This window comes from Mus pahari, chromosome 18 (assembly GCF_900095145.1).
Source record: "Mus pahari chromosome 18, PAHARI_EIJ_v1.1, whole genome shotgun sequence".
Taxonomy (NCBI): Eukaryota; Metazoa; Chordata; class Mammalia; order Rodentia; family Muridae; genus Mus; species Mus pahari.
This window is the reverse complement of record NC_034607.1, coordinates 4,912,828-4,939,464: the sequence shown is the minus strand read 5'-3', so window position 1 is coordinate 4,939,464 and position 26,637 is coordinate 4,912,828. Positions and strand designations below refer to the sequence as shown.

At 46.1% G+C, this 26,637-nt stretch overlaps 3 protein-coding genes and 1 long non-coding RNA gene across 4 annotated transcripts in view; 3 read left to right on the top strand and 1 right to left on the bottom strand.

Moving 5' to 3' along the window:
* Znrd1 (zinc ribbon domain containing 1) overlaps window positions 1–1,695 on the top strand; it is a 4,322-nt gene extending 2,627 nt beyond the window's left edge. The window contains exon 4 of the mRNA XM_021218108.2: window positions 1,508–1,695. Coding sequence (XP_021073767.1) covers window positions 1,508–1,532 — 25 coding nt within the window. The 3' untranslated portion in view covers window positions 1,533–1,695. The remainder of the gene's footprint in view (window positions 1–1,507) is intronic.
* Window positions 1,696–4,316: 2,621 nt separating this feature from the next.
* Window positions 4,317–7,688, top strand: Ppp1r11 (protein phosphatase 1 regulatory inhibitor subunit 11). The gene is made up of 3 exons (XM_021218106.1): window positions 4,317–4,668; window positions 6,073–6,181; window positions 6,495–7,688. The coding sequence occupies exons 1-3, from the start codon at window positions 4,600–4,602 to the stop codon at window positions 6,695–6,697; spliced, it is 381 nt and encodes a 126-aa protein (XP_021073765.1). The 5' UTR covers window positions 4,317–4,599; the 3' UTR covers window positions 6,698–7,688.
* Rnf39 (ring finger protein 39) lies at window positions 7,638–13,294 on the bottom strand. Its single transcript, XM_021218092.2, has 4 exons — window positions 12,824–13,294; window positions 10,828–10,850; window positions 10,518–10,609; window positions 7,638–8,983 (listed from the first exon to the last, which is right to left on the bottom strand). The coding sequence occupies exons 1-4, from the start codon at window positions 13,184–13,186 to the stop codon at window positions 8,403–8,405; spliced, it is 1,059 nt and encodes a 352-aa protein (XP_021073751.1). The 5' UTR covers window positions 13,187–13,294; the 3' UTR covers window positions 7,638–8,402.
* Window positions 8,765–18,591, top strand: LOC115062503. The gene is made up of 4 exons (XR_003842454.1): window positions 8,765–8,978; window positions 10,702–10,916; window positions 16,828–17,341; window positions 17,797–18,591. It is a non-coding gene; the product is annotated as an uncharacterized LOC115062503 (long non-coding RNA).
* The last annotated feature ends 8,046 nt before the right edge of the window (window positions 18,592–26,637 follow it).

The following is a 26,637-nucleotide window of genomic DNA, read 5'->3' as shown; positions in this document are numbered from 1 at the left end:
TCCCCTCTCCTCTCCTCTCCTCTCTTCTGTTTTGAGACAGGGTTTACTATATTCTTGGCTGGTCTAGAACTCTTTGTAGACCAGATTGGCTTTAAACTCCCAGATACCAATCTGCCTCTGTCTCCAGAGTGCTGGAATTAACGATGTGTGCCATCACCTCCAGTTCTCCACATTATCTTACGAGACAGTCTGGAACTCAGTAGGGTGGTTACCCAGTGCGTTTTGGACACTCATTCTGCCATTGTCCTATTCTTCCCAGATCTAGTACAGTCCATTCTGTACATGTGGACCACCACACCCAGCATTTTCTTTACTTTTAAATAGATCAGGAGTCCAAACTCAAGTTTTAACCCAGCTGAGCCATCTCCCCAGCCTCTCCTTTATTGCTACTGTTTTCAAACCTCATGAATCATCCAGTTAGATCGTTGGTCATTTTAAGTGTTTCGGTCATTTCATTTAACACTTACTATTTTATGTGTATGAGTGTTTTTTTGCATGTATGTAAGTGTACTGTTTGCATGTCTGATACCCAGAGAGGTTAGAAAAAGATGTCAGATCCCCAGGACTGGAGTTAAAGCTGGTTGTGAACCACCATGTGGGTACTAGGGATCAAACCTAGATTCTCTGCAACAGCAACAACTCTTAACCAGTGAGCCAACTCTCCAGCTCCCATTAATCATTTAAAATTGCTCATTTTATTCTTTAAATGTATGTTAAGTATATTGAAAATGTTTGTGTGGGGCTGGTGAGATGGCTCAGCAGGTAAGAGCACCTGACTGCTCTTCCAAAGGTGCTGAGTTCAAATCCCAGCAACCACATGGTGGCTCACAACCATCTGTAACAAGATCTGACGCCCTCTTTTGGAGTGTCTGAAGACAGCTACAGTGTACTTACATATAATAAATAAATAAATCTTTAAAAAAAAAAAAGAAAGAAAATGTTTGTGTGTGTGATGATTCTGATATCCACTGTTTCTGTGGATCTGATTCTGCCTGTTTCTGCTGACCTTTTCATGGTACTGTTTTGCTTTGTAATTTTTGAGTGTGAACTCCAGGTTTCTTATAGTGTGGGTAAATGCAGCACTCCCAGCATGGCTAGGGTTCTTTGAGAAAGATCTGTGCCACCATGTCAAGCAACATTTTTTTTCTTTTCTTATGAGGTACAGTTTAGCCTTTTCTTTTTCTTGGCTAGTGATTTTCTGTCCTAAGGAATCTTTGCGTACTTCAAAGTAATAATTAGATATCGGTTATTAGATATTCTTTTTGGTTAAATATAATAAATCTTTTTTTTTCTTTTAAGATTTATTTCTTTATTATATGTAAGTACACTGTAGCTGTCCTCAGACACTCCAGAAGAGGGCATCAGGTCTTGTTACTGATGGTCAGGAGCCACCATGTGGTTGCTGGGATTTGAACTCCGGATCTTCAGAAGCGCAGTCGGGTGCTCTTACCCACTGAGCCATCTCACCAGCCCTTGGTTAAATTTAACGAGTCTTCTTCCTCCATAGGTTTCAGGAAAAGGAAGATTCTTGACCCTTTTCTCTGGAAACTCAGCAACAATACTTTCCTCCTCTTGGAAGTGAAGATACTGGTCTTTGATGCCTTCTTGGTCCCCTCTGGTTGTTCTCAGAATCAGATCGTCGACCCAGAATACTCCTTTCCCTTGTTGAGTTTACTAAAGTTATTTTTCTATGAAGCCTTGACATTATGTGTGTTACTCTTAATCTCTTATTCTGGTCAGGCTGGTGATAGATGCCCCATAATCCCAGCACTTCACTGATAGATGAACTACATAAGGAATTCAGAGTCAGCATGAGCTATCTAATGACATGACTAAAAAATAATAATAATCAGTCTAATTCCAAAGGAAATTTAGGTTAAGTAGAGATATGGATATAAAAATAAGAAAAAACTATAATAAAATAATGGAGTCTGGAATGAGGCTCTTATAGGTCTAAGAGATTCCCCATGACCTTAAACAAATTTTTTTTTTTTAAAGATTTATTTATTTATTACATGTAAGTACACTGTAGCTGACTTCAGCCACACCAGAAGAGGGCATCAGATCTTGTTACGGATGGTTGTGAGCCACCATGTGGTTGCTGGGATTTGAACTCAGGACCTTAGGAGGAGCAGTCAGAGCTCTTAACCGCTAAGCCATCTCTCCAGCTCCCTAAACAAATTTTAATAAGAGTCTTTATTAAATACTCATGGCACCAGGATTGCAATTGAGAGTGCTCCCAAGAAGCAGCATAAAGTTAGAAACCACCAAATTACATATATTCTGTCTATACGTACACAGAGTCTAATTTTAGCATATGTCTTACAGTTAGCTGTCTTAGCCATTGAGCAGAATAGATAAATTTGATTACAAAAGCAGAAATAGTCTTATGGCCTATTATCTTGTTAGAACAGCAAATTTTACAAGATCAGTCAATTTAAGAATATTTTTTTTTCTGCAAGTATTACAAAGTATCATTAATAAATAGTGTCAGGCACTGGTACTTGCCCATGGGATGGGTCTCAAGTTGACAGGGTTGGCCATCCCTCGGCCTCTGCTCCGTCCCCTGTGCCTGTATTTCTTATAGACAGGATAAATATTGGGTTCAGTTTTGTGGGTGGATCGGTGTGTCTATTGATCCACTGAGGTCCTGCCTGACGACAGGAGGTTGGCTCTTCAGATTCCATGTCCCTGATGTGTGAATCACGGCTAAGATCACCTTCACTGATTGTTGGGTGCCTCCTCTATCCCAGGTCTCCGCCTCATCCTGGAGAGTTCTCCTCCACCCCCTCACCCCTGTTAGTTGCAGATTTCCATTCATTTTCATGGCCATCTAGCCATCTCTCCTGTCGTTCCCCACACTGGATCCTGACTTCATTCCCCCACCTTCCCAGTTCCCTTCCTCCATCTGCCTTATGGCTATCCCCCCTTCTAAGTGAGATTCAAGATTCCTCACTTGGGCCTTCTTGTTTAGCTTCTTTGGATCAGTGGAGTGTACCATGGTACCTGTATTTTTGTGGGTAACATCCACTTATGAGTGCATACCGTGCATGCTGTCCTCTGAGAGGCTCCACCCAGCTGCTGACACAAGATACAGACACCCATAGCCAAACAATGGATGGAGCTTGGGGACTCTTATAGGAGGAAGGATTTCAAGCCCCAAAGGGAATAAGAACACCATAGGAAAACCAAATGAGTCAACTAATTCTTAGGGCTCTCAGAATCTGAACCACCAAGCAAAAGACATACATGGGCTGGACCTAGGCCTCCCCCCACATAGGTAGCAGATGTGCAGCTTGGTTGTCATGTGGGTCCCAAACAAATGGAGCAGGGTCAATCCCAAAAACTGTTGCTTGTACATGGGACAGGTTCGTCTAACTGGGCTGCCCTGTCTAGCCTCAGTAGGAGAGGAAGCACCTAGCATCGCAGAGACTTGAAGTGTCAGGGTGCAGGGATACCCAGGGGGATCCCACCAGCTCAGAGGAAAAGGGGAAGGGGATGGGAGAAGGATTATGGGAGGGAGTACCTGGGATAGGGGCAGTGAGCAGGATGTAAAGTGAGTAAGAAACCCTATTTGGAAAGAAAAATAAATAATCTCCAATGTCTGGTAAAAAAAAAGGTAGGTGGGCTGCCAGGATACAGTTTGTACAAGGTAGGAGCGTACAAATTAGAGGCTTCCTCCCCCCACCACCGGTTTGGTCTCTCAAGCATAGTAAGCCTAAATGTAAACCATCACTAGGACAATACAAAAAAAAAAAATTAAGAAAGAAAGCACTTATACAAATTATACATCTATCTTATCTAAATCTAGTTTCTCATTGTAAGGTAACAAAAACTGGTATTTTGGGATGGATAGTGGAGAGATTTAACAAAATTTAACCAGATGAATTTGAATTTGTTACTCTGCCCCCTGCATCTAACCTTTGCATTCCTCGAACTGGGAGCTAAATGGCAGTCTAGGTGTTTCACGCTTTAATCTTAGGGCCTTCTACAGCCAAAAAATTGCAGGTTTAGTGTACCTTCGCTGGGATATCAACAAACAGGGAGACGTCTAGAACACAGTGCATTTCCTGCTCCTGGAAAACTGTTTCTCGACAGAATGATAAAAGGAATTTGGCCGAGATAGGTCCCTGTCCCACCTATTTTTTTCACCTAAGCTTAAGGATACAGCAGATGGGGTAAGGATCCTGGGCACACAGACCTCATCCTTTCAGAACGGGCCCCGAGGTTGACCAGCCAATGACTTAAAGCCCTGCCTGGCCCCACCCCACAATGACATCACTTCTGCCAACCTCGGCGTCGGCGCACTATTGCAGTACGGCGGAACTATTCTGGCGACGCCCGCTTTCACCCAGGCGGTGGTAGGGAAGGGAAACTGTGTTCTTTAGGATGCGTCACACCCGGAAGTGAAAGACCGGAAGTGGGGTTGGACAGGTTTTCCCCAGGGGTGGGGAAGCAGAGGCCCTGAGGAGTAGGGGAGATTAAGAAGCCAGAGCATCCTGGTCTCTACTCCGAGTCGTGTACCGGTTCTCTTAGATCTCAGAGGCGCAGAAAAAGGAAAGGGTGTCTCATCCCGCTTCCTCGCTTTTCGCTTTAGCCATGGCGGAGGCAGGGGCCGGGATGAGTGAGACCGTCACTGAGACAACGGTTACCGTGACAACCGAGCCCGTGAGAAAGGCGGGCAGGGGGGCTATTTAGGGGACTGGGAGGTACTGGGAGGGGGAGGGGGTTTGGAAAGTTGGTGGGTTTGGAATCTGGGACATCATGTGGGGTTTACTCTTATTGGGAAAATCTCAAGGAACTAGATAGAGATGCTTGGAGCCGCTCAAATGGTTCAAGTGACTGGTCAAGGATTGCTTAATTCACAGTTACACTTAGAGTATAGGTGTTACGGCTTGGGGTGGTGGTCTGTGTACGTAATAAACGGAAACTGGGTTAAGGAGCAAGGAAGGTACTGGAAGTGAAACGCCGTTTGAGAAAGCATGGTTTTGGAGGCAAACGTACAGAACGAGTACTTACCAGTAGTGCTTACCAATAGATAGTCATGGAATGGGTGCGTGTTAAAGCGGAGGGAGTGAGGAAACAAGAAAATAAGGTGAAGGTGGTGTTTGGCAGATCAGGGAGGAGAGAAGCAAATGAGCAAACAACTTTTGCAAAAACAAATTGCTTTCAAAGGGAGAAAGATGCGTTGGGTTTGACAATGTTTGGGTTGAAGGAGATTAGTAGTTTAGTAGTTATTACCAGAGATGCCAGAATGTTAAAGAATAAGTGGATAGGATTAGGGAGCCCTGGGCTTTAAGATGAGAGAAGAAAGAATGAAGGCTTTCTTTGTAGGAGGAGGGTTTTGGATATTTGTTTTATTTTGATATGTGTGTGTGTAGGCCTGAAGTCAACCTCAGATGTCTGAGACATAGTCTATACTTATTTATTTACTTATGATACAGAGTCATTTTGCCTTGAGCTGGCCAAATAGGCTAGTCTGGCTAGCAAGAGATCTACCTTTTTGCACCACCACCACATCTGACTTTTTGTTGTTGTTTTTGTTCCCGTGGATATAAGGGATCAAACTCAGGTCTTCATGCTTGCACAAAAAGAGCTTTACCAACAGAGATGTCTCCCTATCCCTGCTTTATTTTATTTTATTTTTCTGAGAAAATAGCTCTACCATGTTGCAGAGGCCATTTCAGTCTCCTAAGTGCTGAGATTACAAGCCTCAGTCTCTTTAGAACATGAATAAGAGGTGTGGAGAAGAAAGGGAGGTCAAAGACCAGTTACAGGAAAGGGAGAAAATAACATTCCTATATTAATGCCATCAAGGGTGATAGCGATGATTGTATCTTACTTTGCTGATTTGCTGGCACCTTCTCTAGTTTAAGAATTGCCTTCTTTGCATACTATTGGTTATCAAGAACAGAGATCCATACTCCCCACAAGCAGGCTGTCCCGCCTCTTCAGGGGCTTGGTGCGTGTTAGTGACTGAGCCAGGGAAGAGAAAAAAGGAGGTTAAATAGGAAACAGGAAAAGTCAAGAGGAAGTGAGTCAGATGGGCCCACACCTCTTTTAACTTTTCAGGAGAATCGGAGCCTAACCATTAAACTTCGGAAACGCAAGCCAGAGAAGAAGGTGGAGTGGTCGAGTGACACTGTGGACAATGAGCATATGGGGCGCCGCTCATCAAAATGTGAGTGTGGGTGGCCCAGTGTCCCGGGCCACCATCTCTCTGTTGCTTTATAGCTCTCTAAAGTTCTTGGTTAGAAAGGAAAATGGGTGGGGGTAAAACTATGTGGTACCAACTGCCTGGAGTTAGTGGTAGGGGCGGGGGCCAGCCATGGCAGAATGGAGGCAGGTTTCTCCTTGGGTTTCTGGGGGAGGAGGCTAAGGCAGCTGGATTCCAGAAAAGTAAGGGGAGGATTTTCACACAGATCTGGTGGAAATGAAACTGACTGAACACTGTTCTTCATTCATCTTAACTGGCTTTCTCCCTCTCCATTCAGGCTGCTGTATTTATGAGAAGCCTCGGGCCTTTGGTGAGAGCTCCACCGAGAGTGATGAGGATGAAGAGGAAGGCTGTGGTCATACGCACTGTGTACGGGGTCACCGCAAAGGACGGCGTCCTACAACCCCGGGACCCACCCCAACCACTCCTCCACAGCCTCCTGATCCCTCTCAGCCCCCTCCAGGACCTATGCAGCACTAAATCCCTCTCACCATTCATGTGTCTGCCTAGCCCCAAATGTATCCATCTGACATGGGAACTCCACCCATGGCATCCCTTCTCCTGCCCCCTTCTTCCCTCTCCTGAGTGATAGAGAAGAGGAAGAGGAGGGTGGATACAGATCCTGGAATTCTGACTTGCTGCTGTTCCAGAACCCAGGCTTCTGGGTTCTCCCAGCCCCTCCTTCCCTACAGTTTGCTCCCATGCCTGGGATCCAGGCATCTTGGTCCCAGTCTATCCCTTTTGTTCTCACTGCCAAACTACCTGTCCTGGGATCCAGTATCTTGGCCACCTGCACCCCCAGCTTGAGTCCCAAGCACTTCAACTGGGTTTTCAACGATCCCAGCTTTCACTGCCAGGGCCCCAATCAGATTCCAGGCAATCTTGCACCCCAGTTCTACGTATTAATCCTGGCTTATGGTTCTTCTACTGATGCAGTTTTCCTAAATCTTAGTTCTTGCCTGTGGGATGTAAGGTTGTGTGGAGACCATAGGGTTCCCTGGCCCTTCCGCTTCTCTTACCTCTTCTGGCTCTCCAAAGGAGTTAGGAGAGGTCTTTGTCATTCACACCTCTAACGGAAAATGGAACCAAAAAAATAGTCATGTCCTGAATATAACATTTCTGACAAAGCTGGCTGAGACCACTGACTTAGAGCCAATGATTTTCTCAGCCTTTAATCTTTGAGCTTCAGCATTGGTGTCCTAGGGGCCTGGGTCCCTAAAAGGAAAGAGGGAGAAAGCAAAGAGATGAGGGGACAGGCCCCTGCAGTACAGTCCTACCCTTTCCTGCCTAGGCTTTGGTGTCTGCCCACCCAGGTGTCTTGCTCTCTCAGCCCTCCCCGGCTGGTGCTGGCATCTGGGTACTGCCCTCCAGGCCTCTAGCTGTGCACAGTACAGAGATCAGCAAAACCCATGGCACCACTTAGATCTCATTTATTGCCACAGATGCACAAAATAAATAACCCAACATTGCACAACGTGTTAAATACAGGCCCATTTATACACAAGGGAAGGATGGGAGACTATACAGAATGTTTGGGATGCCTGAGTTGCTCCCGGGGTTGAGAAGGGAGGTAGCACCATTAGTTCTTTTATGTGCAAGATAAAGTTCAATGGGAAAAGGCCATAGCATAGGAAACAGTCATCAATGAAAGAGTACAGACTGGCTTGCATACATATCCTAAAATTTGTGTTTTAGGCTTCAGATCTGAGCTGTGCAGCTTAGGCTATGAGTTAAATGTCTTGGTTTAGGAAGACTTTTTTTTTTTATTTTTTTGAGGCGAATCCTCAGAGTGGACCTGAGCAGGAAGCTGCAGACTTCCTGCCGTGCATCATGCCCTGTGCCTTTTGGGATTGGAGGTAAATTAGGACTGTTTCCCAACACTGGTGGTACTAACAGCCTCTTTCTCTAGCCTGGCCTTGGCCTAGAATGATACAGAAAGAGGACTCAAGAAAAAGGTCTTAGGTCATGGAGACTCAGGACTAGACTGGCTTAAAGGCACGAATGTACAAGCCAGTTGAGGTTTTGACTTGGGAGAATGTGAGTGGGCAAAGGGTGCTTAATACTCCTCCGATACGTGCACAGACAAGGTCACTGAAATAGGTGAAGATTTGTGCACCGGACAGAAGTAGCCTCGAGGCCATCCGGACTACTAGGCTAGGGTAGGAAGGAGCTAGAGACCTGAGGCTTAGGCTTCTCCAGGCAAGATACGCAGCGGGGCACGCGGGTCACAAGTGCAGAGCAGCGGGAAGACACGCTCTCCGAGCGGGCCCGGCGCCTGGAAGGCGAAGAGCAAGTCCAATGAGCGGCCGTCATAGAAGGCCACACGACCCCGCTCCCAGTCCAAGTCCACGCGAATGCGCTGCGGCGGGGGCCTGGCGCCACCTAGCAGAGTAGGCTCTGGGGCCGTGAGCGCCCACAAGCGGCCGCCGCGGCCCTCCACCGCCCATATAGCCTCCGATGGGCACAGCTTGATGAGGCCCTTGCGCGTCACGGACTCCCCGGCAGCGCCCACGGCGTAGCAGCTCTCTCCCGCGGTCTCATCCTGAGCTAGAGAGTCTCTGGAGGACGCGCCTTCCGCGGTCTCCACCTCCCAGCAGTGGCGGCCTGATGCGAAACCCTGCGCACCCAGAACGGCCGGGAGCTGATCGAAGCGCGCGGGACTGTCCACCGGTGCAGGCGTTCCGGGTGGAGCCAGACTCACGCCGCGGTAGTCAGAGGAGATGAGCAGATCACGGTGTGCAGTGCGAGGGTCGAGCGTCAGGTCAGCTGCAGAAGAGGGGACAGGGGGAACATCACATGATAAGTTTTTAAGTCTAGAGAGAGAAGGGTGGAGGAGAAGAAGGGTGGAGGAGACATGCTTGAGTCCTCTTGCAGCTCAAAGGGCGACCGACGGGGATCAGAAGACACTAAGGCACAAAGCCACTTTGTGCTCTGATCCACCACTTTTGTGGAACTGGTCTTGGACAAAGACTATGCTGGTCAAAGAATCCAACATGGAGACCTGAGGGGAGGCTGGTTTGTGACGTTGGTGAAAGAGTGGCAGATGGGACTTCTAGGGAGAATGATGACTAATACTTGAATCTGCAAGCTTGGTGGCTTTAATCCCAACACTTGGGAAGCAAAGAGGGCAGAACTCTGTGAGTTTGAGGCCAGCTTGTATAGCAAGTTCCAGGACAGTTAGGACTACTTAGTAAGACCCTGTGTCAACAACACAAAGCAAAAACCTTGAATCTGGGTTGGGTATGGGAGCCAGGTCAGCAAGACTACTGAGAGAGACTGATACCAGAGATAGACTGATACCAGACAGGAACCAGAGTGATTTAAAGGAAGGGCAAAGGGAGGAATCCAAGGTATCCAGTAAAACCAGCCCTTTTACCTTCAAGGCCAGGCCCGTTTCTATAGGAGGTGTGGCAGAGGAGATACAGAAATTGCCTAAGGAACCAGAAAGAGTCACTGGCCTTGTAGGTATGGGGTGCTTTAAGGAAATACTTCTGGATTAGGAGCTAGAAGGAATTTGTATTAAGTGAGAAGGAGGGGTGACTAAGGAATGGAACATCTGGAGAATGTGCACAGAAGGGGTAGAGGAGATGCTGGAGTCTTGACCCCTTTCCAAGAATGGGAGGAGGTGGAAGCAGGGATTCCTGAGAGTGATCTTGTACTGTCTGGAGGTACATAAAAAGCATGAGGGAACGTGGCTGAGATCTGAGGAATTAAGGATATTGTTCTGGGTTACATTGTGCCTCCTGTCCAGGTGTGGAGTTACATATGCATAGCCTCAGCACATTAGAGGCAAAGGCAGGGACTAGAGGTCCATGCCAGCCTGGGATACATAGAAAGAGACTCTTTAAAAGGGGTGGGGTGTCAATTTTGTTCCCCAATTTTCTGAATTTACCTTATGCGTGGAGGGGGGAGGATTTTCACAAAGGTAATCAGGTAAAAAATGAGATCATTACAGTGGGCCCTAATGCAGTATGATTTCTATCTTAAAAGAGAGTGGAGACACTTGCACACAGAGACAGGTACCTAGAAGGAAGCCCAGGTAAGACCATCTGCGGACCAAGGAAGTACTGAGGCTTCCAGAAGCCAGGAGAGAGCATGGAACAGATTTCTCCTTAGCCCTCAGACTTCTATCTCTAGACTTTGAAGTACGGATGGTGGTTGTTCAAGCCACCTATTTGTGGCACTTCATTATTTCAGCTGTAGGAAGGCAAAACTGATACCAAAGTGGACTTGAGCATGTTCTGGAGCTAAGAGGGAGCAACCAGAGCATAGATTATGATCCACTCCCTCCACTCCTCACCTGTCAACCTGTGAAGCATGTTTTTGACCACGGGGTAATCTTCAGGGAGATCCTCCTCTGAGTTAGATGCCTTGGGTGCTGGGACATCGAATCTGGAGAGACGAAGGACCGGTCAGGAAGTTACTTGCATCCCTGCCTTTTTGCTGCTGCTTATGATGATCCTAACCCCACTCACTTTTCACAGAAACAGGTGAGACTACACTCCAGAAAGCCTGTTGCTAAGTGGAGGTAAAGACAGGGGTCTGGAGAGAAGATCATGGCTATGGCTGTAGGTAGTGGAAAGGAAGAAACAAACAAAAATGGAACTCACCGTCTCCATGTCTTCCTCATATCCTGGTATGGGCAGAAGAAAACATAGGTGTGAGTTCATACTGTGGGACATCCTCCCCTCCACCTCAGGTGAGCTCTGACTGCTTGATACCTTCCCACCTTTTAAATACATCTCCCCTGTCCCCACCCCTCCCCCAATACCCTGCCTGCTCTGCTCTATTTTTCTCTTCAGTTCTCCCCTCTTCTTTCACGTCCTTTACTTCTGCCTAGTCCAAAATCACTTTCTCCTCAGGCTCCTAGCTTCATCCAGACTGTTATATGCCTTCTCCATCCTTCCACAGCCTCAACATAACTTCTTCTTCTTCTTCTTCTTCTTCTTCTTCTTCTTCTTCTTCTTCTTCTTCTTCTTCTTCTTCTTCTTCTTCTTCTTCTTCTTCTTCTTCTTCTTCTTCGGGTTTTTTGAGACAGGGTTTCTCTGTGTAGCCCTGGCTGTCCTGGAACTCACTCTGTAGACCAGGATGGCCTCGAACTCAGAAATCGGTCTGCCTCTGCTTCCCAAGTGCTGGGATTAAAGGCGTGCGCCACCACTGCCTGGCCCATAACTACTTCTTACCTCTTGTTTAATCTTCCCAGGCCCACGCTCTCTTTTAGCATGCTCTCCTTCTTTAGTTTCCAGAGTGTATTCCAGATATATGTCCACCCCGTCACCGCAAATGGGACACACACCCATATTCCTTGAGCTAAGAGTTGTTATATAAAAGCCTAACAATAAAGCTGCTTTCCTTCTTGTCTTAAAAGCTCAGTGGCGTTTATTGGGCTCTTTGTTTTATTATGTCTCTGTACCCTCAGGCCCCTGATCTCAGAAGTGTCCCAAGAGGCCCTACAGATTTTGTAGGTAGCCATGGCAGCCGGAAGAGGGCGCTGGATTCTCTCCCCCTCCAAACACTGGGTTTCCTCCATCCCTCTTTTCTGATCCCAGAGAGGATGGCCAGGAAGGCCAGTGTGGCAGGAAGAAGAGAGGACGGCAATTATACCTAGACTAATTAGGTCTGTGAAGCCTTCAAAGGGCGGAAGCCAGACCCAGGGCAGGAGGGCTGCTAAGAGGGAAAAAAGCCAGATGGATGGTCTTGAGGTACTGTAAAGGAATAGGAGTGGTTGATGTCTAAGGGGCTCAGGGAGGGCCTAGTGGAAAACTTTATGGCTGCAACGTGGAGACTAGCAAGAGGCCTGCCAGCTGTTCACCCGGACCTAGCTTCCACCTGTTTCCGCCCGTGCCTGGGGATCTGGGAGGAGCTGAGAACAATAACAACCCACAGTTCAGCTATGGCTTGTTAGGGGAACCCCTGCCTCACTTGAGCCACTTAGATTTGAGACACACACACACACACACACACACACACACACACACACACACACACACACATTTCCCATCCCTCCATTTCTGCTTTCTCTGCACCCAGTGTCAATCTTGGGTCCAGTGATTCTCTGTTAATTTGGTCCTATTCAACCCTCCCTGGGCTGCTCCTTTCCCTAATCCGGATGTCTGCACCCCACTCCCCTTTCTGGCTCCCACCCCAGCTCTCCAGGAAGCTTCTGAGATCTCTAGGGGGCTCAGCGTTCTAACTACCACTAGTGTGTTTCTGCCTCTACAACCTCTTCTCTCCAGCCTTCTCCAGCCTCCTCCTCCCCAGACTGAGTGTCAATTTCTTCCAGCCTGTTTTACCTCCCTTTCTCAAACTACTCACTCAAGACTTGGTCAGTTTTTTCTCGGGCCCCCCCTCCCCACTTCCTCCCTTTCTTAAAATTCTTATTTAAAATTCCTTTATCTTTTCTATGTAGCCATTTCTGTTCTGGAACTCGATATGTCTATCAAACTGAACTTGAGCAATCCTCCTGCCTCCGCTTTCCTGGTGCCAAGCTGTCTGCTACCTATATTTCAATTAGGGCTTCAGAGCGAAAAGCATGGCTCCCACCTTTGCTAGGACACCCACGAACCTCTTCTTCACCAACAATCAGAACCGGAGAAGGCGCCTTACCTCTCCGTGGGGATCCAGGCAACCCATGGTGGGGATGCGTCCACCGCGTCGTCTCCCGGCCCGGGCGCCAGGCTCCGCCAGTTTCTCACGCAGCCCGCGGCTGATGCGCACCTCCACTGCCAGTCGCACGTTGGACCTCAGGCTGCGTCTGGGGCACGGCTGGCCACAGCACGGGCAGGAAGGGGGCGCCGCCTCCGAACCGGGCGCCGCCGGGGCCCCCCAGCAGCGCGCCAAGCACGCGCGGCAGAAGCTGTGTTCGCACGCCAGCAGGACTGGGTCCTCGAAGGGGCCCCCGCACAGCGGACACGTCGCCAGCTGCTCCAGACGCTCCACCAACCCCGGGCCCAGCTCGGGAGCCTCCATGGAAAGCAGGGGTCCCGACGCACCCTAGTCCTCAGCCGCCCCCGAGCTCGCAAGTGGCGGACCACGCCCGCTGCGTGCTGACTTGACGCCCCTCGCTGCACCTCCCTCATTCACTTCGCACCTCCTATCTACCCCTCTCCCGGGCTGCCTTGGTTACCCCGATCGGACTCAGAGCGTCTCTTTACCACGTCAGGTTTTATAGGGAGGGAGGAGGCCCCGTGCAGGAGGTAAACAGCAGACCTTGCGTAATGCCTCATCTGGTTCTCCCGCTTCCCTAGTAGGGTTTGGGGGGAGCAGGATGTGAAGACTGAGACACCACCTAGGTTTTAGAACTTAGGAGGTGAGCACCAGGGCACGCGCTATGGGCAAGGTAGTACTGTTGGGTTTGGTAGCCCCCGTGAATGAGTCCCTGAAGAGCGTGAATCTCCCCCCTTGGCCTGTGGTGTGCTTTTGGTGGGCAGGATGCCCAGGCTCGCTCTTGGCATGTGTGCTCACATTGCCAGGGCATGAGTCATCCCAGGTGGCTGGCACACCTACATCTGGGGGTTGGGGGCCCGGAAGCTTGGGTCCTGGACTGTGTGGCTTTGGCAGGCCTTTGAGTGTTGGCGTGTGGTTGTCACTCCTGGCGCCTCTCTGCCTTCCATCTTCGTGCCTTGCCTATTAAGGTCTGGGGACAAGCAGGCTTCTGGAGAAGAGCTGAAAACAGGCGCCTACACACTCTTGCCTCTCAACTTCAGGCTCTGCATCCTCTCTCCTCTCTCTCTCTCTCTCTCTCTCTCTCTCTCTCTCTCTCTCTCTCTCTCCCTCCCTCCCTCCCTCCCTCTCATTTCCATTTTCTCTATGCTTTTCCTTTGTGTTCTTATTTTCAACTTTCTTACTGACCTTTACTTTGTACCTGACAATTACTTATTTCAACTGATCTCAGAGACCCAGAGACCCGGATCATCAAGGGAATCAACTTACCTATTTGTTTATTTTAAATTTAACTGGCAGATCCTGGGAGCTCCCTTCTCCCTTCATTTCTGATCTTTCCTTATACAACCCCCCCATCTCTGTCACCATCTCTTCCTCCTCTCCTCTCTTTCATCCTGTTCTCTCCTCTTCCTAGCTCCCCTTTCTCTTTTCCAAGCCTTTCTGCCTGGATACATTTAGGAATTTCTGAAAAAGCTCTGTTTGTCCCCACATGTGACCACATACACTGTTGCATATGTACCATGATCATTGGTGTCCCACTCCAGTATGCACAAGCCTGTAGATAGATATACTCATACAGTACAGGCATTACAAACATATCTCAGTAGTCTCGTAATATTGAATATCAGGAGGTTGTTGAGGGACAGATGAACATACTCAACCAAAACAACCAGAGAGGAACCTTGTCATTAGTTTTATTGTTGATGATAATAACAAAACAAGGCATCGGGGCTTTACAGAGCAGCAGCACTTTATTGGGCACCCCTTCCAGGCACCCTTCTTCCTCCCCCACAGTTACTAGAGAGGTACTCAAATGTGACACCATGATAAACAAACCTCCACAAACAAACACAGACCTCCCAGTTCAACATCAGAATGCACCAGCAAAATATGAGGCTGGGTGTGTTGGTGCGTGTCTGCAATCCCAGATCTCGGGAGCATGAGGCAAAAGGATTGCCATGAGTTCCATGCCGATTTGGGCTGCATATTAAACTATCTCAACAACAACAACAACAACAACAAAAAACATTCCAACTTTAAAAAAAAGACCCAACACGATCTAAATGTGTTTCACAAAAGATGCATTTCTATGCAGGTAGAATGGTACTGTGACACACAAGACACTTCATCCCAATCCTAGAAACTGAAGAAGACATTGTCTTACTTAGAAACAGAATTAAGTTGAGGTTGTACCATGTTTGATGATTGGTTGAGCTTAAAGTGAGGAGACTTCCAGAGTACATAGTTGTATCCACTGTAATTACAAGCATTCTTAAAGTTCTCAGACTGAAATTGCTGGCATATATATGGTTATCATATCTCCTGAAGCTGGATTCAAAGGCAGTTGTGAGCCATCCAGTGTAGGTGCTGGGAACCTAACTCAGGTCCTCTGCAGAAGTAACAAGTACTCTGTGCTGGATAGTTTTATGTCAGTTTGACACGAGCTAGAATTGCTGGAGAGGAGGAAGCCTCAGTTGAGAAAAATGCCACCATAAGATTCAGCTGTAGGGTATTTTAATAATTAGTGATCCATGAGGGAGATGCCCCCACATGAGGGAGGTGAGCTGGTGGTCCTCAATTCTATAAGAATTTAGGTGAAAGAAGCCATAAGAAGCAAGCCAGGAAGCAGCATTCGCCTATGACCACTGCATCGGCCCCTGCCTCCAGGTTCCTGTCCTGCTTGAGTTCCTGTCCTCACTGCTTCTGATGATGAACTGTTATATGGAAGTGTGGGCAAAATAAACCCTTTCCTCCTCAGGTTGTTGTTTGGTCATGGTGTTTCATCATAGCAGTAGTAACCCTGAGACACACACTATTAACCATTAAACCATCTCTCCAGCCCCCCTATATTACTGGCATTGATAGTTGAGGAAGGCAGCCATGATGCAAAGAAGCAGCAAAAACTAAGAGAAGGGATTATGCACTCAATGATCCATTAGGAGCTGTGTCCTGCTGAGACCTTAATTTTATCCCAGTGAGACCCTTTACAGACTTATGAACTAAAGAATTAAAAGACAGCAAATGTGAGGGCTGGAGAGATGGTCGGTTGCATAGTTAAAGGTGTTTGCTACTCTTCCAAAAGAACTGAATTAGGTCCAGAGCCCACATCAGATGACTCACAAGCAGGTGTAACTTCAGATCTTCTGGGCACCCATACATGTGGCATATATTCACACACACACACACACACACACACACACACACACACACACACACACACACACACACATACAGACACGCAGATAGGGATGTGGCTTAATGGTATAGTGCTTTCCTTGAATGCACAAGGCTCTGGGCTTAATAACAAAACAATTATGTGTGTTAAAACACTAAACTTTGTGTCTAGACAAACTTCTATAGGTCATTTTGAAATAAAAATTTCTAAGTGACTGTGTGGTCAAAAAAACCCACTAAACTTTGTGGTAAGTTTACTGCAGAAGCTATAAGAAATTAATACACACATGCTAGTCCATTCTCCTTGTCTTTATTTGTGTGTTTGTTATTGTTGACTTTATTTTGTTTAAGACAGTCTTTCTATGTAGCCTCAGGCTGACCTAAATTTGCTATGTAGCTCATATTAGCCTCAAACTTGAAATCCTCTTACCACAGCCTAGTTGAATGCTAAGATCACAGGTATATAACATCATACTACACCATGTACATCTGTTTTATTCTGATATCTGGATTTTACTGCTTTTCTTCACCGCCTTGTTAGTCTCCCTTTGTCTCCTGTTCTCCTCCTCCTCTTCTTCTCTTTGTTTCTTTTTTGTAAAATAGGGTCTCACTATGTTTCTAGCTGTCCCAGAACTTACTATGTAAAGCATTCTGGCCTCGAACTCACGTAGAACCAGCTTGTTGCTGCCTCCTAAGTTGGGCATCCAAGGCATGTGACACTATGCTCAGTTGTATTATTTCATTTACATTGACTCTATTTCTACTTTCAACAGCTCTTAACAGAGTTCTTTCTGGATGTGGGCCTGGAGTACCAGAAAAACACCTCTGAGTTCCTTCAGTCCAAGTGCCTTGCCATGGCCCTTAAGATCTTCTCTGACAGTGCTTCACAGCCTTGTTTGGACATTGAAACCACCAGAGAAACCTACGTTTCTGATTCCTTGGCTGACACCTCCAACCAGTGAAGCAGAACCTCTGGACATGAGTGACAGACATCAGCAGCTTTCAAGCTCTTGCATGATGTCTTGCATCAGGAGTCTGCAGTAGACCCGCCTCTCCTGTTTTGTTTCTTCTGCTCTGACTGCAGTGCCTTTTAGTTTCCTGTTCCTTGAACATTCCAAGGCTGATCTAGATGTACAGTCTCCACACTTATTGTTCCTTCACTTTAGAGAAAGCTTCGAATATCTCTCTCTGTCATCTCATTCAGGTCTCATCGAAAAGGTAACATAGTCAGAGAGGACTCTTGTTTTCCAGTGTTAGGGATGGATGCCATGGTCTCACACCTGCTGGGTAAGTAATTTATTATTGAGCTACATATCCAGCCCCAGAGAAGGCTTCATCCATTAGTATTTATTTATTTATTTACTAGGATTTGTCTATCTATCTATCTATCTATCTATCTATCTATCTATCTATCTATCTATCTATTTTTAGATTAATCTGTAGATGTATGTACCTGCATGCGTTTATGTGCACATATTCATGGGTACACAGAAGCCAGAGGCTGTCTGGTCCTCTGGATCTGGAATTATAGGTGCCTGGTGTGGGTGTTGGGAACCAAATCCTAGCTGCTACAAGATCAGTAAGCTCTTACCCACTGAATTGTATCTCCAGCCTCAATACCACATACATTTCAAGTCATTTTTTTCTCAAAGGAATTAATTATCTTTTTAAATTTGTATTTTCATCATCTTTATCTTGGACTCCAATAATCTATTTAACCTGTTTTTACTTCTATCCAACAGATGACAAGCCCCACAGGAGCAGGAATGTAACCTTCATGTTCACAACTGTCCGACACACACCTGGCCCAGTGCCCAGCACAGTGTCTCAATGTCTCTACTCAGTTGTTGGATTACTCATTGTTGATTGGGCAAAGTGAGAAGATCCTCCTTTGAATGACTACTTATCCCATCTAAGTGCCAGACAAAAACACTCTTATCAATTAGTAGTCCTTCCTCATTGTCAGGTGCCAGGGATGGTGAATGCTTGGGTGCTAGAAGAACTGGAGCTCTTTCTGCTGCAGAAGTGCACAACTGCAAGCTGTTGCTTCCTGTCTGTATCCAGGTGGTGAGGACTTCCTCAACCTGAACAGCCTGCTTTCCAAATGTTCACACCCGATGGATCTAGGACATGGGTAAAGGAAAAGGCATTTGGGCCTGGACTCTGCCAGGAACATTTTACTTCTCAAGACTTTCTCCCTCCCTCTCTAGATGCCCTAATGAGCTTACCTTATTAACGATCCTCTGATCTTCCCCAGAGTTCATTCTATGACCATAAACGGAAAGTGGAGTTGAGAGAGAGAGAGAGAGAGAGAGAGAGAGAGAGAGAGAGAGAGAGAGAGAGAGAGATATGACTTGGCTTACTCCAATTGACTGTAACAGAATCTCGCCCCTCCTTAAAGCAGGTGCCTCCTACACAACTGTTCCCACCCCTTTCGGGATGCCTACTTATGGTGCTGTATTACAGCACAGTACCTCTCTCTGCTTGTTACTAAGGAGTGTTAGAAGTCAGACAGGCTCCTTCCCTTTCTTTCTCCCTCCTGCTTTTTTTCTTCACTCTTTTTGTTTATCCCTCAGTCTGTCTCTCCTCTGTATCAGTAACATCTCATCTTTTTAAAAAAAGTCTCTAAGTGTTTAAGCCTTCAAGGAGGGGAGGTAGGCCTGAAGAGGTGTTTGGGAGAATGATCATAGAACAGTCATAGTCCCTGCCCTTAGAAAGTGCGATAAGGTGGGTAAAGTATACCCATCACCATCCCAAATCTATCATTACTAAATTAGGGAGTGTAATAAGACAGATAAAGTGTCTCCATCCCCAAGTATGCCGGGGCCGAGGGATGGATTGAGAGTCCTTTCTGTAAACAGATTAGAGGACAGGAGGAAGTGAGGAAGTGATTTCAGAAAATCCCCCTGGAGGAAATGAGAGTAAACGGGAGGGCTGGGTAGAAATGAGAGGCCAGTTTAAAAAAAAAAAAAAAAAAAGACTGAGCAAAGAAATTTTCTCCTGAAAATGCTAAAAGAAGACCCAGGAGACAAAGAATCAAAAATGTTCAATGCTGCAATACTCCCTCAACTCCTGTTCAGGGTGGTCTTCCCTTCCATCACAGCTCAACAACTGCTCATTTTAAAGAAAAGAATGTGCAGCGCTCACTGTTCTTTAGTGTTCTTGGAAGTTCTCTGGAGCCACTGTTGTAAGGGGGCAGAGTAGGCTCTCTTCTGACTCGTTTGTGACTCCAGAAGGGCTGGGGTTGCGGGGTGTGCACTGAAGGGCTTATTCTACCACTGGCCTTGCCCTCTCCTATGCTTTCTTTTCTGTCCCTCTTTACAAAGCTTCCCCTCCTCTTTTGAGCAGTTCCGCTGAGAGTTGGGTGTTCATCATCCTGGATGCTCATTTACTCTCTTCCTGTGAATAACGTCCCTGTTGGAAGTATCAGGAATGCTTCTTTATCCAACCTCTAAATGTCTGCTCTCCATTCCTCTCTCTCTCTAGTGTTTTCTGGTCTTCCATTTTCCATGGCCTCTTAGCAGAATTCCTTCAAGAGCTGACCATTCACTCACTCACTCATCACGCAAAATCATCATTCAAGAACTGTTTCTAAACACCCAGTGTATTCTTAGCACTGTCAGGGGAGATGGGGGGTACAGGACAAAGCAGAAGTCAGACACGATTTCTTGTCCTTGGGCAATTTAAAATGTATTGGCAGAAACTAATAATAAGCAAGTAAACAGATAAATTAGCAAAATAATTACAGATTATAACTGCTCTGAGGAATATAAAGAGGCTAATATACCAGGAATTAACTGGAGGAGGCATGGAGTGGCTTTAATAGGATAATAGATGGAGCTCTGTTGACATTTGAGCTGAGCTCTGACAGATGAGAGGGACCCATAGTGAGAGGAGCTGGGTAAGAGTCATCTTGGTAGCAGCAGCCTTGTAACTGACCAAGAAGGTTCAACATGGGATAGGAGAGATGCCAGAAGCAGTATCTTAGGGTCAGGATAAGAACTTTGCTTTGTTCTGAACCTTAAGTGGAGAAATTATCTGGCCCAGGTTTTCTGTATCTAGAAGCTCATCCTTCTTTAGCCTCTTCATTCCTTTTCTAATTCTGGGTTTTCCATGCCATTTATCTCTCTTTCATATCCACCTCATCATCTTCTTACAAATGAACAAGTTTCTTCACCTTTCCAACTTCTCTAAATGTATTACATGTAGCTGACTTAATCTGGCTCCCAATCATTAGAGATCATAAGATGACTGATATATAAGTGGGAAACCCTTTCTAATTTTCGTCCCTTGGTAGTGAAGAAGTAGGCCTTTTTTCTGTCTCATAGGCAGTTGTTTCAGATACTCATAACATATGATATGCCCAGTGTTGGAATCCAGGAATCCTAGCAAACAGAACAAGCAAAGAGGTCCGTGCTCAGTGACATTGGATTTGATGCTCCAGCAGCAAGAGAGATATGTAGCAGGGATGGAGATGGAGCCCAGTGACACAGCTACTTGTCAAATATGTGTAAGGCCCTGGGTTCAACCACGGTAGTAAACGAAAAGAGCATGGGCTATTAAACAACCACACACGAGGTGAAGTACACAGTGATGTGAGCTATATCAGGTCAGACTCAGGGTAGGAAGCAGAAGCCCAGTGGACATTCTAAAGAGCAAGAGATTTAACTCAGGGGAGTAGATGATGATAAAATCATTGAAAGATACGGAAGATTCAAAGTCATGGAGTCATAACTAGATCCTAACCATCTTAAGGTACACTTTGTAATCAATCCCCATCACTCAGAATTTGCAGGTATTTCTAGCACAGCACAGTGTTCCCCTGCCCTGCTTCCAACCTCTCATGTCTACTGGGACTTGTCCATCTTCCTCTGAAAGACAATGACCTCTTCTGTACTTCTTCTTTTCAAACTCATACAAGTTCATCTATTTGGGGTAACTTTAATTTACACCTAGGAGTTAAAGCTTCAGAGAACTTCCGAGCAATAAAGTGTTGTGCTTTCTAATTTCTTCAACTAAAAGAGGACATAATCTAGGGTTGGATATAAGAAATAAGGCATCTAGTTGTATTTGAATTCCAGATAATGAATATTTTAATATAAGTACTCTAGAAATATTATCTGGAACATATTTATCTAAATAAACATTTATTATTTATCCCTAACTCAAATTTAAATGAAGACCTGTATTTCCATCTGTTTTTGTTTGATTTGTTTGTTATGACAGGGTCTGGCTATGCATTCCTGACTGCTATCCAGCTGAAGATCCTCCTCAGTCTCCCAAGGGCTGAAATTACAGGCATGAGCCACCATGCCCAGCAGCCATTTGATAAATTTAAGAACTCTACAAGTATCCAGCACAGAGGCTTATAGAAGAGATGGTTTTCTAAGGAGGGGACACCAAGTGGAGGTCTCGGAGATAAATAGTCCATCCCATGCAAAGAGGAAGTAGAGGATTTCAAGGGAGAGAGAACAGCACTGTACAGACCCAGAGGCAAGAACACTGGGCTAGTGTGGGTGGAGCCGGTGCACAGTGAGCAGAATATAAAGAATAATAACGAGGACTTAGGCAAAGGGTTGATAATTAGGTTCTGAGGATTCAAGGGAGACAAGGATGGGAGAGACCCAACCTTTACTTGCTGATAGCACCCCTCAGAGTAACATGAGATGGTCCATCCTGAAGAAAGAAAACATTCTAGTAGTTTAGGTGAGAGATGTTGGCTTGAAGGAGTGGGAGCCGATGAAGCTGGAATAAGCAGGTTCATCTGAAGCATAATTTATAGATAGAACTGACAATGTGTTGGAGTAAGTTTCAGAGGGCAAGAAAAATTAAGGATGTTATTTTTTCTTTCCTATTAGGTTTTCTTTTGTTTCTTTGTTTCTTTATTTCTTTGAGATATGTTTTCTCTACATATCCCTGGCTGTCTTGGAACTCACTGTGTAGACCAGAGTGGCCTCAAACTCGCAGAGCTCAGTCTCTGCCTCCTCAGTACTGGAATTAAAGGCATACCCCAAAAGAGACAAGTTCTTAATTCTGCATCCATACCAGTGCTATGACAGAAACACTTATGACTGAAATCTCTTAATGAACTTTAGCTATCTGGATGGAGTCAAGAGGCGAGGAGAGAAGTAGTAAGAATTCCTGTTTCTGTCAGACAACTGTGTGTAAGGACTCTGTCCTTCATGTGGAACATTCTTTACTGTGGCCTCACCTGCTCTGCTCTTCCATTTCCTGAGTATCTACTTTACAGACCTGTCACATTTTTTTTTCTTACTTGACAAGTTATGTCAGCACTTAGAAAAATTTCAAATTTGAGGGCGTTTGCAATTTTAGATTTTTTTTTTTTTTTGATTAGGAACGATAATGACCAGTCTGTATCTTCCTTCTTGGGAAGGAGGACAAGGAATTCTGGGCATGGCGCCTTAATTACAATTTCAGTAGGTAATAAACAAAGCTTGGGAGAGGGCAAGAGGAGGAGTTAATTGCTCATCTGCAGGAAGCTTGTCAGGATGGAGGGAAAGACAGGCAACAGCTCTGAAGCAGAAGCTGCTGAGGCAGTAGGATTCACCACGCAGATCACATGGCTGTAGCAGTGGGGATGTTAAATCTGTAACCTGAGGCGGGGTCTTGGCATCACTGTAAGGACTTTCTTTAGTGGGGGCGAGGTGATGGGATGGGACTCACTGCACTGGTGGCAGCAGCACCATTGCCAGTTGGATTGGATGTGGTGTGAGAGCAGACGAGGAGTTGAGAAGACATGGGTTGGCTCAGGACCAATGTGGCTATCAGCAAGCAGCTTAGATGAGGAAGACTGTGAATGAAGATGAAGAGTCAAATGTTAAGGGGCTGAGAGAATGGACTTCAGTTCCCAGAACCCACATTGGGTGGCTCACAATTACCTGTAACCCAAGTTCCAGAAGATTCAACAGCTCCGTGGGCATCTTAACCGACATGGTACACATACAGACTTGCAGGCACACATACACATACAATTCTTTAACAATGAATTTTTTTAAAAAAAGTTAAAGATTAAACTAGGCATGGTAGTACACCTTGTCATTACAGCTCTCTGGAAGCTGAGACAGGGACCATTCCTGAGAGTTAGAGGCCCATGCGGATTACATAGCAAGACCCTGAAAGGAGGAGGGGGAGAGAAATGAGATAGCATAAGGGTACATAATACAGCTGTGTGATGACATCTATGGAATCCATCAACGTGTACAGTGATTATACAACAGAGAGTTAAAGGCTGGGTGTGTGAATCCAGGTTTGTCTGTCATGAACTGTGCAGCCCTGCATAAGCATATGACATTATGGGTTGTGGTGAAACTAAAATAATCCCTATTAACATTAGCCATTTGTAATTTTCACATATTTCTTTTCTGCTCTCTTACCTGGTTCACAAGAGTCTACACATCACCTTTATTGTAAGGTACCTGGAGGGCAGGCAGAATGGGAAGTTCATTTGCACACGATCAGAGTCAATGTCAGCCATGGGGACACAGCAGACAGTAGTGCTCCTGCTCCCCATAATGTTAAACCTTGACTCCTGACTCCCAGAGATATAATGACTCAAACAGCAGGGACATGGGCTGTGAGTCAGAAACATGAAAGAAACGTGAAGCAGAGAAGGCTGGCTGGCGAAAGAGACAACACAGAGAGTGACCTAAAAAAGCCTCTAGAGCTGAGAGTCAGACTATCTATGTGCTTCTGGGTCTTGGCCCAAAGAACCAACTCTCCCTCCCTCTTTCCTTCCTCTTCCCTGATGACTTGTCACCAAAGTATCACAGGCATGCTGTTGGCAGCCAGCCTGGCAATTAGTTCAGGAGCCTCTCCCTTTGACTTCCTCTAGAGCCAAGCCTCCAGAGATCCCCCAACTCACCCCTCCAGCCTTGCCCAATTCTATGTTGCATCTCTGGAAGTAAGCACTGGCCTCAGGACCTATCTAGGCCTCTCAGCTCCCCTCCTGGATCCCCTCCTGGAGCAGAGATGGCATCTGGCACCCTTTTATCTACCATCTCAGAACACTTTTGTGAGCATCTTTGAAACCTGGGTTTGGTAGCTGTGTCCACACCCATGCTGCTCCCTGTCCCAGGGGGGCATGCAAAGCATGAAGAGTAGGAGGGACTTCAGAGATACAGAGGAAATGGTGCTTACAAAAGCTTGTGAGGTGGTTCCAACAAAGCTGTGAAGAGCTGTTACTGGGAGGAGAAAGGTGAAGTGGACACTGAGAAGGGACTTTGGGAAGACAGCGCCCACCAAGGCAGATGGAGAGCAGAAGGCGAGGAACAACCACACCAGAAACAAATCCAGCACCCTCAGAGGAGGAGAGTCTGGCCCAGTGGTTGAATCTGGGAGGGAATTGTTACAGTTGGAGAAGAGGCAACAATGTTTCATATTGCTATAGCACCTTCAGTCTTCATTCCACATTCATCATAGATGTCATCACTCCCACTTTGGAGATAACAGATGGAGGAACCCAGGCTGAAAAAGTTGACATGAATCATGTGGCTAGTAAGAATGAGAATTCTGCTCATTCTTTCTGGAGAGGAGGAGACTAGTAGATTTCTGGGGTTAACTGGCTGACCAACTAACTTCCTTGTCAAGCTCTAGTCCAATAAGAGACTTTGTTTCAAAAAACAAAATGACTTTGTTTCAAAACAAGAGACTTTGTTTCAAAGACAAGCTCCTGAGAAATGATAGCTAAGGTGGCACACACACACACACACACACACACACACACACACACACACACACACAAACAGGAAAAAAGCTGGACCTGATGACCCATACTTATAATGTCAGCACTTGGGAGAGAGGCAGGCCAGCCAGGGCTACACAGAGAAACCTTGTATCACAAAAGAAATTTTAAAAAAGAGAAATTCATCTCCCCTCCTCCCCATTATAGCAGCGTCTGTTAAAGGGTGAGAATAGACATCACCCTGTCCCACCACCACTTTAAGGGCCTGGTGTCATTGTAGCCAAGGCTGGCCTTGAACTATTGATCCTGTTATCTTCATTCCTCAAGTGCTGGCATTATAGGTCTGTGCTACCATTCCCGGTTCCTCCCCCACCAAGCAGTCTTAAGACATGTTGCCTTCCGAAGACTGAGCTACTTGTCAAGAAATGATGTGATATAATGGAGCAAAACAGATAGGGGTGTGGCCCAGGGCTAGAGGGCTTCTTTGGGGGAGGGCAGTTTAGAAAAGCTTCACAGGGGGAGTCTGGGAAAGGGAAATGCACCAGAGGACAGTGGGAGGAGGCAGGAGAGGGCCTGTCAGGCAAAAGCCAGGAAGGAGAGTGTGTGGGAGAACTGGGTACGTTCAAAGAAAACAAAAGAGGGTGTGAAGGGAGCTGGAAAGAGAATCTACACAAGTAATTTGGAGACAGTAACATTAAATTTATGGTCTATTCAAAATCATTGAGAGCTGGTGTGTATGGGGGAGGGGGCTGCAACCACAGTTTTATGGGATACTTTATTATGTTGGAGATGCTAAGAACCTTGGTGGTGAAATAAAGAACATTCCGTGACCATTCCCCATATGCCAGGCAATATGTAAAGCACTTTCATGAACATTACTCAAATTTAATCTATGCTGCAGTTAAAAGTAATGAGGAGTAGTTTGGAACGTAGTTGTGTGGTAGAACAGGCACTTAGCCTGTATGAAGCCCTGGATTTCATCCCCAGCACCAAAGCTAAGCAAACAAACCAATAAAAGAGACGGAGGAAAACTCCTGTGGGTTGACATGAGAAGAGTACTAGGACGCACTGATAAAAGAACAAAGCACATGGTTAAAAGAACTACGTGGCATGAGTTACAGCCCATCCTACAGAAGCTCACACAGGCGATGGCTTTGGTTTGGGGCAAAAGGGAGTCTAAAGCCCAGACATCTGTGATGGAAGGTATATCTGGAGGTGGATGGGAGAGGATTAGTGTGTGTTGACGGTGGCATTTCATGTCTGGGCCTGGCACCGAGAGGCGTTTGGTTGGGGCTGGGTGCCTCTTGTTCCTTTACCCTGGACAAGTCTTAGTTTTTAATTTAATTTAAAAAAAATTGGAACTGAGTGATCCTCCTTTCTAAGCCTCCTGAGTGCTGGGACTGTAGGTGTATACCAACAGGTACAACCCAGACGGTTTCAAAGTGTGGCTGAAATGCAGTCTGACTACACACATTACAAAGATAATTCTGGCTCCAGGTAGAAAGCAGATGGGTGGGGGTGTGAGAGAGCAGAAGGGTGCACGAGGCTGGACCGTGGGAAAGCAAAGAGGGAGGAAGGAAGTGTGTGAATCTCATCTGTAGGGGTGGGTGAGCGGTTGATCCCTCCTGCCTAGGGGCATAGGGACCACATAGCACAAATGATTATTTTTAGAATTTGAATAGAGTAATATGTGGAAATAAATGTCAAATAGATGGGAAGAAGTAATTAGAAAAGCATAGCAATTCTTTCAACTCTTTGATTTGGGGTGGGGTTTTTTTTTATTTTATTTTATTTATTTTGCATTTAATTCTCAGTCGGTAACCATCAGAATTATATTAGTCATCTCTAGTACTTTCAACTCTTATCTGATTTGGGGTATTTT